General features: G+C 47.6%; 1 protein-coding gene across 1 annotated transcript in view; it reads left to right on the forward strand.

Moving 5' to 3' along the window:
* The window catches only part of mdn1 (midasin AAA ATPase 1), a 239,387-nt gene that overhangs the window by 42,824 nt on the left and 177,838 nt on the right, over positions 1 to 18,725 (forward strand). Inside the window, exons 14-19 of the mRNA XM_072499762.1 lie at positions 1,520 to 1,668; positions 4,867 to 4,927; positions 14,064 to 14,275; positions 15,088 to 15,191; positions 17,355 to 17,499; positions 18,529 to 18,625. Of these exons, the coding sequence (XP_072355863.1) occupies positions 1,520 to 1,668; positions 4,867 to 4,927; positions 14,064 to 14,275; positions 15,088 to 15,191; positions 17,355 to 17,499; positions 18,529 to 18,625 (768 nt within the window). The remainder of the gene's footprint in view (positions 1 to 1,519; positions 1,669 to 4,866; positions 4,928 to 14,063; positions 14,276 to 15,087; positions 15,192 to 17,354; positions 17,500 to 18,528; positions 18,626 to 18,725) is intronic.

Below are 18,725 nucleotides of genomic sequence, written 5' to 3' on the forward strand. Positions count from 1 at the left end.
GGCTTGATGTTTTTTCTCTGTCAAGATTGACTACTTTCTCTGTATTCAGGATTATTTCATGTTTACAGGAAATGTACCAGGCACTTGCTGGTTTAAGAGAAATAAAGCAGTTTACTTCAGCAGCGAGAGAGACTGTTCTAAGGTCGAATACTTCTGTCCAGTTATCTCAAAAAGCATCATGCAGGAACCAATCACTGACTGTTGTCAGGCAGGGCACTGTCCCTGGCCAAACCGCCGGTTGCCAGTTAGCCAATTGAACTGACTTCCTCTAAAACTGGTTCCTAAGATCCACTCGATGCCGACTAATCTGTTTCACCTCTCAAATACAAAACCCAGGAACATTATGTCCTAACAAATGGGATGCTTCAGCTTGATTCCTCTGCTTAAAGGCACATTCTGAATATGGGCCCAAGGACGGTCAGCATCCACCTTGATGGCATCATCTGTTTTTCCCCTTGCCTCGGCTCAACTTTGCCTTTTATTTGCTCCTGAAACCCTAATTCACTTTTTTTGCTCACATTTCCGTTTTCTCATGTTCCATAAACAAGCTCATCTGAACTCTCCTTCCCCATTGCCCCTCTCCTCGATGACCCAAAGTACCACCAGTCTGCCAATTCCGCGCTTTTTCTTTTGATTCGTATGCTAGTTTCAAATTCCTCCATTGCCTCCTCCACCTTCCAAGATCTCTGTACTATTCCAATTCTGACCACTTCTGCATTCCTGTACTTAAACAGCCTACAGCTGCAAGTTTGAATTCTGGCATTCCCTCCCCAAAACTGCGTTTTAAAAAAAAAAAAAAAATGCTCCTTTACCTTAGTCTATATCTCCTAATGTCTTTGGGTCAAATTCTAATTGCTACTGCTCCTGTGAAGCCCCTTGGGCCCTTTTAAAATAATTATCTAAGCACTGCATTGGGAACAGCCACATCTCATTTTGTATTTGCACAATTTGTCCACTGGGTGGAACAATAGTCCCACCATTCCATTCCTTTTTTCAGGTGGATGTTAAAAGATCCCATGGTGTCATTTCAAAGAGTAGAAAGTTATCCCATCTGATATTCTTCTGTCTGCCAGCACTGCATTGTCTACTGGTCTGGACTTGCCTTGTTGTATTCCTCCTTGGCTTTTTTTCCCCCTTCAGTCTTTGGTGCTGGCTCATGACATCTTGTGTGAGGCTCATCGGCAAGAGAACTAAACAAAAAGATATGCTACTTGTTCAGTGGCGGATTGGAGTGTCATAACCACAGCACCACCATTTCCTCCCTCTCTTAGGAGTAAACAGATTCTGTTTGTTTCATTGGTCATGATATTTCGGAGTAGTTTGATTTTCATGCATTGACATTCCAATATACTCATTGGTCACTAATGTGTTGGAGTTCACATCTTTTCTAATTTATGATTCCATAACCACAAGACCATATTTCTTGATTGTAATTTCCTCCGTTTACTTGATCGATCGGTAATTAATGTTTTCACCCAAGATGCTTTTTATGACTGAAATTCTTGCACTTTGTTCTCAGGGAAACTCAGCCATTTTCAGCCACACGACCCTCCTCTCTGCTGCTGGAACAGCTGGCTGTTTGCCTGCGTCAGAGGGAGCCTGTCTTATTGGTTGGTGAGACGGGTACTGGAAAAACTTCTACTGTCCAGTACCTTGCCAGAATTACAGGTTGGTAGAACCGTATTTGTTGAACAACTTTGGCTTACTCTTGGAATAAAATGTAATACTTTCTATACTATGAGGCATGCTGAATTGCTAAAGTGATAGATTCTCTGGAAGAGTGATGAATTGACGCAGGTCCTGTGTTTGACTCTGGTACCTGGTTGATTAGCTCATCTTGGCAATTTGACAAGAGGAATTGTACATTTGTCACCTCTCCTGGACCATGAAAGGAGACCAAAAGACCAGTGACGATTCTGTGTGTGGTTATGTCTATGTTGGATAAAAACTGGAGTGTGGTTGTCCCTGCGCCCCCCCCCCCCCCCCCCAAAAAGCATTCTGAATCCCACCAACCCTCCTATCTGGGTTGACATTTGAAGAATATCCACTGGAGGAAAAGTGCTCCTTTGTGGAACTGCTCTCCAGCAGGAGCTGATACCTTCAGGAGGAGGGAAAGTTGACACATACTCCATTTTCCTTCAATAAATTATTGCGTTTTTAATTTTTTCATGGGATGTGGGTGTCACAGGTAAGACCAACATTTTTAGCCCATTCTTGATTGCCCTTGAACTGCAAAGTCAGCCAAATTGCTGTGACCTAAGAGCAGCATGTAGCCCAGACCAGGTCAGAGTGCCAGATTTCCTCCCCTTAAGGACATTCGTAAACCTGATGGGTGTTTTACAACAATTTTTGATCACCATTACTTTGAAAAAAAAAAAAAAAAAAAATGTTTGTTCAAAATTGCTGCTGTTTCGACTTCCACCTAACGTTCCGCGAGAGTCAAGGAACGGTTGCCACTGCCTGGAGAACCCATGCACAGACCCTCGCAAGGCATACTTTACCCTCTCCAACTTAATGAAACCTGCCATGTTTGGGGGCTTTGCATCTCTCCACATTAGTAGGATCTTCTGCCGGGCTACCAGGGACGCATAGGCCAGAAATCTGGCTTCTTTTCGCTCCTGCACTCTAGGCTCGTCCAATAACCCAAGTAGTGCTATCCCCCAGCTCTGCTTGACCTGGCTGTTCACAACTTTGGACATAGCCCTCGCAGAACCCCTCCAGTGCTGGGCACATCCAGAACATATGGGTGTGATTCGCTGGGCTCCCTGAACATCTCACGCATCTGTCCTCCACCCCAAAAAACCTACTCATTCTCGCCCCTGTCATATGCACCCGATGTACTACTTTCAACTGTTATTAGACTGAGCCTGGCGCATGAGGAGGAGGAATTGACCTTGCCCAGGGCATCGGCCCACAGACCCTCATCCAGCTCCTCCTCCCACTTGTCCTTCAACTCCTCCACCGAGGCCTCTGCTTCCTGTAGCTCCTGATAAATCGCCGAGACCTTAACTTCTCCAACCCATACACCCAAAATCACCCTGTCCTGAATCCTTCGTGCTGGAAGTAGCGGAAATTCCCTCACCTGCCGTCTCTCAAACGCCCTCACTTGCATATATCCAAAAGTGTTTCTGCGAGGCAACCCAAATTTCTCCTCCCGTGCCCCCAGGCTAGCAAAAGTCCCATCTATGAACAGGTCCCCCATCCTTTTAATTCCTGCCTGATGCCAACTTGGGAACCCCCCATCCATTCTGCCTGGCACAAACCTATGATTATCCCATATCGGGGACCAAATTGAGGCCCCCACCTCACCCCTATGTCGCCTCCACTGCCCCAGATCTTCAATGTTGCCGCCACCACTGGGCTCGTGGTGTACCTCGTCAGTGGTAGCGGCAACTGGTCTGTCACCAGTGCCCCCAAGCCAGTACCCACACAAGACGCCGCCTCTAGCCTCTTCGACACCGCACCCTCTCCCTCCATTACCCATTTACGGATCATTGCCACATTAGCTGCCCAATAAAAGCCACACTGATTCGGCAGCTCAAGCCCACTCCTGTCCTGACTGCGCTCCAGAAACACCCTCTTCATCCTCGGGGTCTTGCTCACCCATACAAACCCCAGATGGTCACTATTATTAAGACTGGCTTTTTAATTCTAGGTTTATTAGTTTAATTTAGCTACCCATACCATGGTGAGATTTAAACTTGTGTCCGCACAGGAGTAAACTAGGTTACTCATCCAGTGACGTTACCGCTACACCATAACTTCCCCACTCTGTAATCTGCTGGGTGCTGAAGTGGGCATGTAGCTAGTATGATGAGCGGTTCCATTTCATTTAGTTTTCCAGAATTGAAATATTTGTAACTGCACTCTCTCACCCACAGTAACATGCAACAACCTGGTATGTCTGTTTGAGGGATGGCAAACCAGTGTGAATTTCACCCCCTGGAGTAACAAATTTAGCACATACTATAATTGTCAGCATTCTTTGTTTGAAAACCGATACTTTCTGTTGCATATATAAATATTAAAAATCAGTTTGATTTTTTTTATTGTCATGTGTACTACGGTACAGTGAAAAGTATTGTTCAGTGGCAGCACGGTGGCGCAGTGGGTTAGCTCTGCTGCCTCACTGCGCCGAGATCCCAGGTTCGATCCCGGCTCTGGGTCGCTGTGTGAAGTTTGCACAGTCTTCCTGTGTTTGCGTGGGTTTCGCCCACACAATCCAAAGATGTGCAGGGTAGGTGGATTGGCCACGCTAAATTGTCCCCTTATGGGGGGGAAAAAATGAATTGGGTACTCTTTTTTTTTATATAAAAAAAAAAAAAAAAAAAAAAAATTTTTTTTTTTAAAGTATTGTTCAGACAGATCATTCCATACAAGAGAAGAAAATGCATAGGGCGAACATAACACACAATGTAAATATGTTGACTCCGTATTCTATTGCTGTATTTCCTGAAATGTGTTGCCAGTTCTGCCTTTTGATTGCAAGTTGAAAGACAAAATTTGCTAATTCGCTTGCATTTTTAAAATCATTTTCTTTCTTGCCCATTCAGAGGCATATCATTGGGGCTAAAAACCAGCTGGACCTCTCCCCATCAAAAGTAACATTTGGATAAATGTGCCTACGTTACTTGTATTGTTTTGAGTTCACTAAATCTGGGTTATTGCAATTAATTCTTGCTTTTGGTGAAGTGTGTGCAGAATGTGAATATATATTTTCCCATGATTAAGGACTAACTCATTTTGATAGCAAACAATGGCTGATTGACACTCAACAATGTTCTGGCAAATAAATTTCAATGGTAAAGATGTGGTTTGTTCAATAACTAATCCTTTGTGTAAGTATTTCTGTGTATTTTGTTTCAGGTCACAAACTGAAGGTCGTAAATATGAACCAACAGAGTGACACAGCTGACCTGCTTGGAGGGTAAGTGTTGTATTTGCAGGGTGGCCCAAGGATTCTGACTGTGAAACTAGTAGCTGAATGTGTGCAAAGCTATTTGGCATATTTTTTTAAACTTGATTCAAATTATTAATAGTCAATTTGACAGATGAGGGTATGAGACTGCAGGTGGGCAAAAGTGACAGATGATGAGGGTATGAGACTGCAGGTGGGCAAAGGTAATGTTTAGAATATTGTGGGTTTTATTTGGATTGTTGTTGATTGGTTGTCTCGGCTGCTGTAATGAAATTTGTCACAGCTGTCAATGTGAGCAGAATTTTCAGAGCAGGTTATTAGATGTGGATTGGCTGGAAGCCTCCTAGGTGAAAGAAGCTCTTAAATAGTTACAGAACCACACAGGTTGATTATACATAGAAACATCCATAGAAAATAGAAACCGGAGTAGGCTATTTGGCCCTTCAAGCCTGCTCTGCCATTTGCTATGATGACTGATCATTAAATTCAATACCATTATTTCTTCCCCCCCCCCCCCCCCCCAAATGTCCCTTTATTCATATCGCTTGATCCCATTAGCCCCAAGAGCTATATCTAATTCGTTCTTTAAATAATCATGCATTGTGGCCTCCACTACTTTCTGTGGCAGATTCGCCACTCTAGGTGAAGAAATTTCTCCTCCTCCACCCTAAAACGTTCATCCCTTATCCTCGCCCTATGACTCCTAGTCCTGATATTAATGACTGTCTGAATAGCTGAATCTTAAAAGAAATTTAAAAAAACATCGTTGGGAATGGTACTCTAGATTTGTTCTAGTCGAAGGTGTACGTTTTTACTTTTAAGACCTGCCCGGTGAGGACAGCTGAGTGAAATGTGTGGCCTGTTACATGTGGGGTGTCTTGGACCCCAGCAGTGTCCTAGATGACCACGTGTGTGGCATAGTCTCCCAGCTGCAGAAACTGAAGCTCTGGATTTCGGAGCTTGAGCAGTGGCTGGAGACACTGTCACGCCACTCGTGGTGAGGCTGAGTGTTTCCTGGGTAGCACATAGAGAGGTGGTCAGACCACCGCTCAAGGGTCGAGAGGAAAAAAGGAAATGTGACCAGGCAGGTAGCACAGGTCCCTGAGGGTCCTGCTCACAAATTGGTTTTTCATTTTGGAAGCTGGTGCCTCAGGAGTGCAGTCAGAGCCAAGCTTCGGGCATCACAAGCGACCTGACTGAATAGGAGGGCGGGTGAGGATGATGAAAGGAAGACCAATAGTAATAGAGGATTCACTAGTTGGGAAGCAGGTGGCGCTTCTGCGACTAAAGATATGACGTAAGGCTGTGTGTTGCCTCCCTGGTGGCAGGGTCGGGGATGTCACTGGCTGTACGGCATCCTAAAGGGGGAGAGTGAAAAGTCGATCATGGTACATGTTGGTACTACCAATATAGGTAGAATGTAGGATAAGGTTTTCTATCAAGGATTCAGGGAGCTAGGCAGGAGATTAAAAAGTAGGACGTCTAAGGTTATCTTTGGATTGCTCCCGATGCCATCTGCTGGCAAGTACAGAAATAGGTGACATTCGGCGACTCGTGCAAAAGCGGACTTGTGGGCTCTTTTCAGGGCCCCCAACGGCACTTTTTCGACTTTTCCTGGTGTGGGAAGGATTCTACAACAGCTCCCCCGTCAGTATATGGCTTCAACTAGGAGCGGGGCGACAAAAACGGTGGTGGTGGACCTGAAGAAGGTGTGAGGGAAGAAGGACAAAATGGCAGGGGGCAGAGACCAAGCAGCGTGGATGCAGTGGGTGGAAGAGCAGCAGGAGGGTATCCAGCGTTGCTTCAGAGAGATTAAAACAGACCTGCTAGAGCCGATGAAGGCGTCTATTGATAAGTTGCTGGAGACACGGCCCAGGGAGTGGCGATCCGCGAGGCTCGACAAAAGATCTCTGACAATGAGGACGAGATCTTAGGCCTGGCGGTAAAGGTGGAGGCGCACAAGGCGCTCCACAAGAAATGGCAGGAGCGGTTCGAGGAGATGGAGAATCGGTCGAGGCGGAAGAATCTGCGGATTCTGGGCCTCCCGGAGGGGCTGTGGGGGCCTTGGTGGTCACCATGTTGAACGCGCTGATGGGAGCGTGGTCCTTCCAGTGGCCCCTGGAGCTGGAAGGGGCCCATAAGAGTGCTGGCGAGGAGGCCCAAGGCTAACGAGCCTCCGCGGCGGTGCTGGTGAGGTTCCATCGGTTTGTCGACCGGTCGTGTGGATTCAGGTGGGCCAAGAGGGAGAGGAGCAGCAGGTGGGACAACGTGGAGGTTTGGATATATCAAGACTGGAGTGCGGAGGTGGTGAAGAGGAGGGCTTGGGTACAATCGAGCGAAGGCGGTACTGCACAGGACGGGGGTGAAGTTCGGCATGTTGCAGCCGGCGCGACTGTGGGTCACCTACAAGGACCGGCACCATTATTTTGAGTCTCCGGAGGAGGCGTGGGCCTTTGTTCAGGCTGAGAAGTTGGACACAGATTGAGGGTCGGGGTGGGCGATTGGGGACTGCGGTTGATATGCAATGTTTATTTTGTTTTGAGGGGGGGGGGGGGTCCTTTGTATTGCTCCGGGTTTCTTTTTAGTGTGTTTTTTCTCTTTTGGGTTGGTGAGGGTGGCTGGGGCGGGTTGGGCACTGTTTTGGTTGCGTTGGTCGGGTGGGCTCTTGGAGGTGAGATGGGGCCCCGCAGGGGAGGGGGAGGCCCGAGTCGGGTGTGAGGGGACCGGGCCTGTAAAAGGAGCTGCGTCAGAGGTGGCGGGGCCTGTTAGGTGGAAAGCGCGGGCTTTTTCCCGCGCTGAAGACTGGAGGGGGCGGGGAAGTGAGGGTTGTTTCCCGCGCTTCGACCAGAAGGGGGCGGGGAGAGCCTATGGATGGGGACAGGAGAGGAGGGTGTGCCCCACAATGGGAGGAGTCAGAGGCGGGAGTGGCCAGGGTCAGCAGGAATCAGCTGACTTGCGGAAGTGCAATGGGGGGAGTAAATCAGCTAGGATGGGACCTAGCTGGAGGGCGGGGGGGGGGCGAATGGAGTTGCTGCTGCAATGGTCAAGGAGGAGCTGGAGTGAGTTTGGGGGGGGGTCGAGACGGCGGTATGCCGCTGTGGGGAACGGGCCAGTTGTGGGGTGCGTGGCTGGCCGAGGAGGTGGCTAGTCGGTGGTGGAGGGGGGGGCGGGTAGCCCCCTGATCTGGCTGATAACCTGGAATGTAAGGGGACTGAATGGGCCGGTTTAGTGGGCCTGGGTGTTCGTGCACCTGAAGGGGCTGAAGGTGGATGTGGTCATGCTTTAGGAGACACACCTGAAGGTGGCACACCAGGTAAGATTGAGGAAAGGGTGGGTAGGTCAGGTGTTTCACTCTGGGCTGGATGCCAAAAATCGAGGGGTGGCGATCTTGGTGGGAAAGAAGGTGTCGTTCGAGGTGTCGAGCATTGTGGCAGATAATGGCGGGAGGTACATAATGGTAAGTGGTAAGTTGCAGGGAGAGCGGGTGGTACTGGTCAATGTGTATGCCCCGAACTGGGACGATGCGGGTTTTATGTATGTTGGGTTGGATCCCAGACTTGGAAGTGGGGGCCTGATAATGGGGGGTGACTTTAACACGGTGTTGGATCCGGCACTGGATCGCTCCAGGTCTAGGACGGGTAGAAAGCCGGCGGCGGCTAGAGTGCTGAGGGGGTTTATGGACCAGATGGGAGGGGTGCACCCTTGGAGATTTGCAAGGCCAGGGGCTAGGGAATTTTCAATCTTCTCGTGTCCATAAGGCTTATTCCCGAATCGCCTTTTTCATTTTGAGTAGGGCGTTGATATTGAGAGTAGAGGATACTGAGTATTCGGCAATAGCCATTTCGGACCAGGCCCCGCATTGGGTGGACTTGGAGATGGGGGAGGAGAGGGACCAGCGCCCGCTGTGGGGCTGTTGGCGGACGAGGAGGTGAGCGAGCAGGTCCGAGGAAGTATAAAGAGGTACCTGGAGACCAACGACAACGGGGAGGTCTGAGTGGGGATGGCGTGGGAGGCACTGAAGGCGGTGGTGAGGGGAGAGCTGATCTCCATTAGGGCCCACAAGGAGTGGGGGGGGGGGGGGGGGGGGGAAAGAGAGAGGGAGAGGCTGGTGGGGGAGATGGTGAGGGTAGACGGGAGGTATGCGGAGGAGCCCGAGGAAGGATTGTTGAGGAAGAGGCATAGCCTCCAGGCTGAATTCGATCAGGTGACCACCAGGAAGGCGGAGGTGCAGTGGAGGAAGGCCCAGGGGGCGATCTAAGAGTATGGGGAAAAGACAAGCCAGATGCTGGCGCATCAGCTTCGGAGGCGGGGCGCAGCTAGGGAGATCGGGGGAGTTGAGGACAGGGGAGGGAGTGTGGTGCAGAGTGGAGCTGGCATCAATGGGGTCTTCAGGGACTTCTACGAGGAATTGTACCGATCCGAGACCCCACGGGAGGAGGAAGGGATGGGCCACTTCCTGGACCAATTGAGGTTTCCGAAGGTGGAAGAGGGACTGGTGGCAGGAATGGGGGCCCCGATTGGGCTGGAGGAGCTGATGAAAGGGATAGGAAGCATGCAGGTGGGGAAGGCACCAGGGCCGGATGGTTTCCCGGTCGAATTCTACAAAAAATATATGGACCTGTTGGGCCCGCTGTTAAGACCTTCAATGAGACAAGGGACGGGGGGGCCTTGCCCCCGACGATGTCCCGGGCACTGATCTCCTTGATCCTGAAGCGGGACAAGGATCCCCTGCAGTGTGGGCCTTACAGGCCAATTTTGTTGGTAAATGTGCATGCCAAGGTGCTGTCGAAGGTCTTGGCCACGAGGATTGAGGATTGTGTGCCGCAGATCATCCATGAAGACCAGACGGGGTTTGTGAAGGGGAGACAGTTGAACGTGAATGTGCGGAGGCTTTTGAATGTTATGATGCCGGCGGGGGAGGCGGAGATGGTGCCGTTGGATGCTGAGAAAGCCTTCGATAGGGTAGAGTGGGGGTACCTGTGGGAGGTGCTTGTTTGGGGAGGGGTTTGTCAGGTGGGTTAGGCTGTTGTATGAGGTCCCGATGGCGAGTGTGGCCACAAATAGGACGAGGTCCGAGTACTTTCGGCTGCACCGAGGGATGAGACAGGGGTCCCCTCTGTCCCCCCTGCTCTTCGCACTGGCGATTGAACCCCTGGCTATGGCACTGAGGGAGTCAAGCAACTGGAGGGGGTTGGTGTGTGGTGGGGAGGAGCATAGGGTGTCACTTTCTGTGGACGACTTGCTGCTGTATGTGGCGGACCTGGTGGGAGGAATGTCGGAGGTAGTGAGGATTCTTTGGGAATTTGGGGACTCTTCGAGGTACAAGCTCAACACGGGGAAGAGTGAGCTGTTCGTAGTTTATCCAGGGGACCAGGAGAGGGGGGGTTGGCGAGCTCCCACTAAAGGTGGAGTGGAGCTTCAGGTATCAGGGAGTCCAGGAGCTGGGGGGCCCTGTATAGGCTTAATTTTACAAGGCTGGTGGAGCAAATGGAGGAGGAGTTCAAGAGGTGGGACGTGTTGCCGCTGTCCTTGGCGGGTAGGGTGCAGTCAATCAAAATGACGGTGCTCCCAAGGTTTTTGTTCCTGTTCCAATGCCTCCCCGTGTTTATTCGGAAGGCTTTTTTCAGGCGGGTTAACGGGAGTATAATGGGGTTTGTGTGGGCGCGAGGGACACAGGGTGAGAAGGGTGTTCCTGGAGCTGAGTAGTTAGGGGGGGGACTGGCGCTGCCCAACCTCTGTGGGTATTACTGGGCCGCCAATGCGACGATGGTGCGCAAGTGGGTGATGGAGGGGGAGGGGGCCGCATGGAAGAGGCTGGAGATTGAATCTTGTGTGGGTATGAGTCTGGGGGCGCTGGTAACGGCAGCGCTGGTAACTGCGCTGCTGCCGCTCCCTCCAAGGAGGTATACCACTAGCCCGGTGGTGGTGGCTGCCCTCTGTGGGGGCAGTGGAGGTGGCACAGGAGGGGAAGTGGGGGCCTCGGCGGGAACCCCATTATGGGGGAAACCACCGGTTCTCCCTAGGAAGAACAGGTGGAGCGTTTGCGGGGTGGCACAGGGCAGGGATAACAAGGTTGGGGGAACTGTTTGTGGACGGGAAGTTTGCAAGCCTGGGTGAGCTGGAGGAGAAGTACGGGCTCCCCTGGGGAACACCTTCAGGTACTTGCAGGTAAGGGCATTTGCCAAATGGCAGGTGGCGGAATTCCTGCGGCTACGGCCACAAACAGTACAGGACAGGGTGCTCTTGGGGGGGGGTTGTTGTGTGTGATATCTTGGAAACTTACCAGATGATGCAGGAGGAGGAGGAGGCCTCAGTGGTGGAGGTAAAAGGTAAGTGGGAGGAGGAGTTGGGAGAGGAAATTGAGGAAGGGATGTGGGCAGACGCCCTGGGAGGGTGAACTCTTCCTCATTGTGCGCGAGGCTCAGCCTCATACAGTTTAAGGTGCTGACCGGGACGAGGATGAGTCAGTTTTTTGGGGGTGAGGACGGGTGTGTTAGGTGCTCAGGGAGCCCAGCAAACCACACCCATATGTTCTGGGCATGCCCAGTGCTGGAGGAATTTTGGAAGGGCGTAGTGAGGACCGTGTCGAGGGTGGTAGGATCCAGGGTCAAGCCGGGCTGGGGGCTCAATATTTGGGGTGGCAGAGGAGCCTGGAGTGCAGGAGGCGAAAGGGGCTGGTATTCTGGCTTTTGCGTCCTTGGTAGCCCGGCGAAGGATTCTTCATTGGAAGGATGCGAGGCCCCCAAGCGTGGAATCCTGGATCAACGCTATGGCGGGGTTTATTAAGTTGGAGAGGGTGAAATTCGCCTCGAGAGGGTTGGTACAAGGGTTCTTTAGGCAGTGGCAACCGTTCTTAGACTTTCTGGCAGAACGATAGACATTGGTCAATGGCAGCAGCAACTCTTGGGGGGGGGGGGGGGGGGGGGGTTCGCATTACTTTTTTGTTAATTATACTGGAGGGTCTGAGGGGTTGTATATACTTGTTGTATTAAGTTGGGGTGTTAATGTTAATTTATTAGTTATGTACAAGGGGAGAGGGGGGTATGGAGGGTTGTTTTTCTGGACTGTTTTGTACTTAACCCTGTTGGGTTTCTTTTTCGTTTTGTTGTTAATATTTTATGAAAACGCTTTAATAAAAATGTTTTAAAGTATAGAAATAGGGCAGAAAAGAGTTGGTGTAGGGGGAAGGATTTAATATTCTTGGGTCACGGACTGTTTCTGGTGAAGGTGGGACATGTACAAGAGGGATGAAGGACATGGGGATCAACATCCTAGTATGTAAAAGGGGAGCATAACCATTCCAGTAACAAACTGTAAATGGAATGTTTTAATTATTTTGTTTGAGAACTATTAGGCTAATGAATGTTGGATGTCATTTTTTTTAAAAGCACATGGATAAAAGAGTAACATTCTTTCAAGAGAAGGCTTCACTTGCCTCCTACTTCGATTGGAAAAAAAAGTCATGTGGGAAGAGGAGTGAAAGTAATCTAATGTAGGAGAGAGGTATCTTCATTTTGGTAGCCTAGCCCTAAAAATGAAAATAGACTTCCCGGTGAGGTTTTCTCAGCTTTGGGTATTTCAGTTCACTTTGTGGGCTATGGGGCAAAAAGCAACACTGGTTACTCCAGAGTGTTGATGAAGTATCATTAGTGTTTTACGTGCACGGGAGGTGGTGGCGTAGCTGTGTTTTTGCTGGACTGGTAATCCAGAGACCCAGTGTAATGACTGTTATGTGAGGGAGATATTAGTAACTTGGGTCCAGAAGTGAGATCCAAAGATGTAGCAGGCAATTTGGGGGTTAAAGAGGAGGGAGAGGAGAAGCGAGACCTACTCGCACTGAGTTGGAGGAATACGCCCATAACTGGCCGAGATCCATTGTCTCAGTCTGACTTAAGCTCGCTAGTGGGAATAGACGGGATGCCCCAGATCCGTTGTCCTTCGGGACACTCCTGTCTGACCAGCCGTTAGCCCATTAGAATCTAGCCATTAGAATCCAATGGCCTCTTTGTCTGTCATAGGGAGGTTAGTTGCCTATCAAAAGCATAGCTCTGTTCTTTTATATAAACGAGAGTGGGCCATCAAACAGCCAAGATAACGAGAGTAGGTTCAAGTCTGAAACCCCTGAAAACCTTTCTTTGAGGGGCTAGGCAGAGCTCAACAAAATCCTTCTTCGTACAGGGGGGGGGAAGGCTTTGCCAATCAACCAAGAGAGCTCATGAATGTTGCCAGCGAGGTAGGTTTTGAAAAAGGGTTCTGAACAAATGTCCAAGCAGAAAAATTTGCCTGTCTGCAAGTGGAGTAAGAGTGGCATGTTTATTTAAAGTGCTGTTTAATGGGAACTGTTAAGGTTAAGAAACTGCATGTAATCAGTTATTATTAGAGTTGAAGTTTAAATATTTGTATTCTTTTTAATAAAGTTTGTTTCATAAAATCACCAAACACTTTCTTATTATCATTCCACTCCTGGGACAAATCTATCTTTCTGCACCACCTGGCTCTGGTCCAGTCTCTTGGCCACTGTTGAGAGCTGATTAGGTAACAGGACCCAGATTCGAATCCCACCACAGCAGATGGTGAAGTTTGTGTTCCGTAACGATCTGGAATTGGGTGAAAGGTGACGTCGCCAAAGTCCAAGATGACCATAGGCTGCTTTCCCCTTTTGAGGGGGCGAGCTGACTGGTGGTTTAACCTGAGGATCACCACACCTCGGTCGAGGGGCAAGGTTGAGAAGGCAGGTCCTTCATGAATAACTTCAGTCAATAAGGGAGTTGAACCTGTGCTGCTGGCCTTGTTCTGCATGATGAACCAGCTGTCTAGCCAAGTGAGCTAAATCGACCCTCGATCTGGAATTAGAAGTCTAATGATAACCATGAAACCATTGTTGATTATTGTAAAAACCCATCTGGTTCATTCGTGTTCTTTTAGGGAAGGAAATCTAACATCCTTACCTGGTCTAGCTTACATGTGACTCCAGATCCACAACAAGGTGGTTGACTCTTAAAATGTTCCTCGGAAATGGCTGAGTAAAGCCACTCCATTCAAGTGCAATTGGTGATGGACAATAAATGCTGCCCCAGCCAGTGGAGCCCTCATCCCGTGAATGAATTTTTTAAGGAATCTGGGATTTGTATTTTTTTCTGTACAGGTACAAGCCGATGGACCGTAAACTTATTATGCTGCCTTTGCGAGAAACGTTTGAAGAGCTTTTCATTCAGACATACTCTCGGAAGCAGAACATTACTTTCTTGGGCCATGTCCAAACATGCTGCAGACAGAAACGCTGGCAGGATTTACTTCGACTGATGCTGCACGTCTATAAAACTGCCATCAATAAGGAACTGAAAGCCAAGGAAGATAGTGAGAAACTTCAAAATATTTTAAATATTTAATTTGGAAAACCCTTTCTTTCTTTTAGGCGTTGGTATTCTGAGGGTAGAGAATTGATATTGGTGAAGTGCAGTGGCCCCTGTTCTGACAAATGGTCATTTTAAAGCAGTGAAGCAACATAAGGTGGAAAATGCAGAATCGTTCTGGCAAATACCACAGTGGGTGTACCCACACCACCTGGACTGCAGCGGTTCAAGACGGCAGCTCACCACCACCTTCTCGAGGGCAATTGGGGATGGGCAACAAATGCTGGCCCAGCCAGCGAAGCCCGCATCCTCTTTACATTTTTTTTTTTTTAAATTAATTCCAAAAATCCTATTCCATTTGTTCTCTCCTGCCATGATCCCAATTTGTTAACGTTTTACCATGAAGCCTGCTTCGATTGTCGAGCAACATTTGACACCGTTTTTAAAAAAAAATTTTCAAGGTGCGTTGTGATTTCTGGCATGGCTGAAGCGATTTGTCTTTGTGGGCATAAATTTTCAGTTTTGAAGTCATTGAGAATGTGAGCTGTTAAATCCACAGTGAGGGCAACAGTAGTTCGGTTGAGCAATGAGACGGAAGGATTGTGAATTAAGCAGGAAGGAGTGAATGATAAATTTTTACGTCAAATCCAGCAAGAGGGGAGGGAAGATTAAATTAAGGAGATTAGAAGGCAGGGAGCTAGATAAAACAATTGAATTTTTCATTTTGAAGCCAGTTCATTTGCTGAACTGTGTATAATCACATAGGCAGAAGGCTGAATTGTATTTCTCTTATTTCTTCTTTCCAAAATAATTTAGAAGGCTGGCTCAGAGATAAATGGGAATTACTTGGTCTACGACTGACCCAAGCTCAGCAGCAAATGAAACTAACTGAATCGGCACTGGTATTTGCCTTTGTGGAGGTAAGATGTGAAAATGATTCCGTATCGAGTAAATGACTCGAGAGATTCAACCATTGAGCCAGAACTTTGCCTGAGCAATGGACGAGTGGCAGTCGCTGTTGATTTAGGCTTGCCCATGCCCTATCTCTCTTGGGAAACATTAAAGGGATGACTGTGGAAAGGCACTGACAAACATTCAAGGAGAGCATGGGGGAACTGCAACAATTGTTTATTCCTGTCTGGCACAAAAGTAAAACAGGAAAGGTGGCCAAACCATGGCTTATGAGGGAAATAAGAGATCGCATTATATCCAACAAAGAAATACAAATTGGCCAAGAAAAACAACAGGTCTGAGGATTGGGAGCAGTTTAGAATTCAGTCAAAATGGTTCCCATTAAGAGAGTAAGCTTGCAGGGAACATAAAATCCTTTTGGTATGTGAAGTGAAAAAGATTTGTGAAGACAAATGTAGGACCCAGGGTACAAAGAAATGGCTGAACTAAATACATTCTTTTGTTTTCGTCTTCACAAATGAGATACCAGAAATGTTGGGGAACACCGGGTTTAGTGAGAAGGAGGAACTGAAGGAGATCTTAGTGTTGGGGACATTGATGGGATTGAAGGCTGATAAATCTCCAGTGCCTGATAATCTGCATCCCAAAGTACTTGAAGTGGCTCTAGAAATTGTGGATGCATTGGTAATCATCTTCCAAGATTCTCTAGACTCTGGAACAGTTCCTACAGATTGGAAGGTAGCTAATATCGCCCCCTTTATTTAAAAAGGGGGGTAGAGTGAAAATGGGGAATTATAGACCAATAAGCTCGACCTTGGTAGTGGGGAAAATTCTACAATCTATTCTCAAGATTTTACAGCAGAACACTTGGAACAGTGGCAGGACCAGAGAGTCAGCATAGATTTATTTATTTTAAAAACAAAATTTAATAGTACTGAATTTTTTTTCCAATTAAAGGGCAATTTAGCATGGCCAATCCACCTAAACTGCACATCTTTGGGATGTGGGGGTGAAACCACGCAGACACGGAGAGAATATGCAAACACTGCATGGACAGTGACCCAGGGACGGGATTCGAACCCGGGTCCTCAAACATGGATTTGTGAAGGGGAAATCAGGCTATTGAATTGGATGGGAATGTTTTAAACTCCCAAGAAAAATACGTAGCAGTGAAAATTTACACCCTTTCATATTCAAATTGGAGGATGCCTTTTTTGCATATATCTGGCTCTTCTGCGTCAGAAGATGCCTCGCAGCATCTCGCACAGCGGATCACAGATTTTTCACGTTAGCTGCACATCTGCACTAGCCTACAGCTGCTGTCTGATTTGTTCATGTGCTTGGCCTCATTCATACTTGACGTAATTACCCTTAACTTCTGATCTTTCTTTTGGGGATTCCTGATTCAGTAGTTTTCTGTAATATTCCCAATTGTTTTGCTGTATGGGAATTCCCCAAACCATATAGTAACAATCCCGATGCCAAAGCAAACCGAGTCGTAGTGGAAGCTGAGAAAATCATGCCGTCTAGTTGCTGGTGGGGTAATATTTTCTTTCTTGTCCCGAATGTAAAGCTGGCTCATTCTTTGGGGGTAATCCATTCCAGTTTGATCCTGCTGTTTCTCTGTACCCTCAGTAATTTTCCTGTTTCAAATTCTACATCTAAAATGTCATGATTGCATGCGATAGTGTGCTCTAGATTCTGATTTACTTTGTGTCTAGTTAACCTTTGATATTAGTACCAGTCAAAAATTTGTACCTTTTTTACCAACTCATTGACCAGTGGGAGCCATCTTTTGCTGTAATACACTCCCTTTCAAAGACTTCTATTAAACTAGATCCTCACTGATTAGGTGAACCTGGGCTATTTGACTCCGTTGTGGCAAGGGTGGGGGTGGAGTGTTAGAGGGACAACAATTATCACAGCTTGAACATAATTCTATTTTCCTTTAAGATCCACACATGCTATTTCCAGCATGATCGCTCAGGAGTTATCAGAGTTGGAAAACGGATTGCTATTTTTTTCTCTCATTCCGAAGCCAAGGACTCTGGACTTCATTTGCACCCTTATCACCCAACTAAAATGCATCTCTGGCACAAAGTGGGAAGAAGTTCTCTGATCTCTCACTCCTTTGACGATTGATTTCAATTCTCTACTTTCTATTTTACTAGGGGACGCTAGCACAGTCTGTGAAGAAAGGAGAGTGGATCTTATTGGATGAGATCAACTTGGCTTCAGCCGAGACACTGGAATGCCTGAGTGGACTGTTGGAAGGGAAATCCAGCTCGCTTGTGCTGCTGGACAGAGGAGACACTGGTACAGGAGCTATTGCCTTTATATGCAACATTATCTCTAACTTATGCAAACCTACATCTGTTCGTATAAATTAGAAAATATGATTTAGGAGCAGATTCTATCATTCGGCACCTCGGGTCTGCTCCGCTATTCAATAAGATCACAACCTCAAATCTCTCATTCCCACCTAGCACTGATCATCTTTCACCTCCTTGCTTATCAAAAATTTATCTAGCTCTGTTTTGAAAACTCTGCTGCCACTGCCTTTTGAGGAAGACTCCACTCTGAGGAAAAGAAAATTCTCCTCATCTCCTACTCTTACGTGCAACGGTGCAGTTTAGACCACCAAATTGAAAATAATAGCAACAGAAAGGGAAACCAATGTGGGAAAAATAATTAATTTTGTGGAACACAAAGGTTTACTAGACTAATACCTGGATTGGGCAGGTTGACGAGCTAGGCTGATATCCACTGGAGTTTAGCAGAGTAAGAGGCAACTTGATTGAAGTTGACCTGCTTTGTTCTAGATTATCCCACAAGTGAAAACATCCTTTCCACATCCACCTTGTCATGACCACCCAGGACCTTTGTATGTTTCAATCAAGTCGCCTCTTACTCTTCCAAACTCCAGTGGATATCAGCCTAGCTTGTTAAGTCTTTTCTCCGAATGCAACCTGCCCATTCCAGGTATTAGTCGAGTAAACCTTTTTTGTGTTCTACAAAATTAATTATTTTTCAGGTTGGTTTCCCTTTCTGATTTTTCTAATATTTACAGATAGGTGGTCTAAACCACACCGTTGCAGGTTGAGTGAAAACTTTCTAGGTCAAAACCCAGACTTTGTCACTTGTCCACAACCTGTTCAGAAGTTTAATGCAGCATTTTTTGCATCCGGTGGTTAGCACAACTACTTGCGGTTAGGGTATTAGAAAGTGGACTAGTTTGATTTTTGAGGTAGTCATTTAGTGCAGAAAGAAAATGCTCCCCTTCGCCGTGTAATTGTTCATTAGTCTTCGCAATGAATCTTACTAACGTGGTTTATCCTGTTACAGAGCCCATACACCGTGACCCAGAGTTTCGCTTATTTGCCTGCATGAATCCAGCAACGGATGTGGGAAAGAAAAACTTGCCACCAGGCATCAGAAACCGGTAACCAAAACATAATAAAATTGTCTCTGCCCTGACTGAAGGCCCGACGAATCTTAATTCAGCCAAACAGTGCCACTTATGTCGTTTAGTAGGAAGTTGT

Source organism: Scyliorhinus torazame, chromosome 4 (genome assembly GCF_047496885.1).
Source record: "Scyliorhinus torazame isolate Kashiwa2021f chromosome 4, sScyTor2.1, whole genome shotgun sequence".
Classification (NCBI taxonomy): domain Eukaryota; kingdom Metazoa; phylum Chordata; class Chondrichthyes; order Carcharhiniformes; family Scyliorhinidae; genus Scyliorhinus; species Scyliorhinus torazame.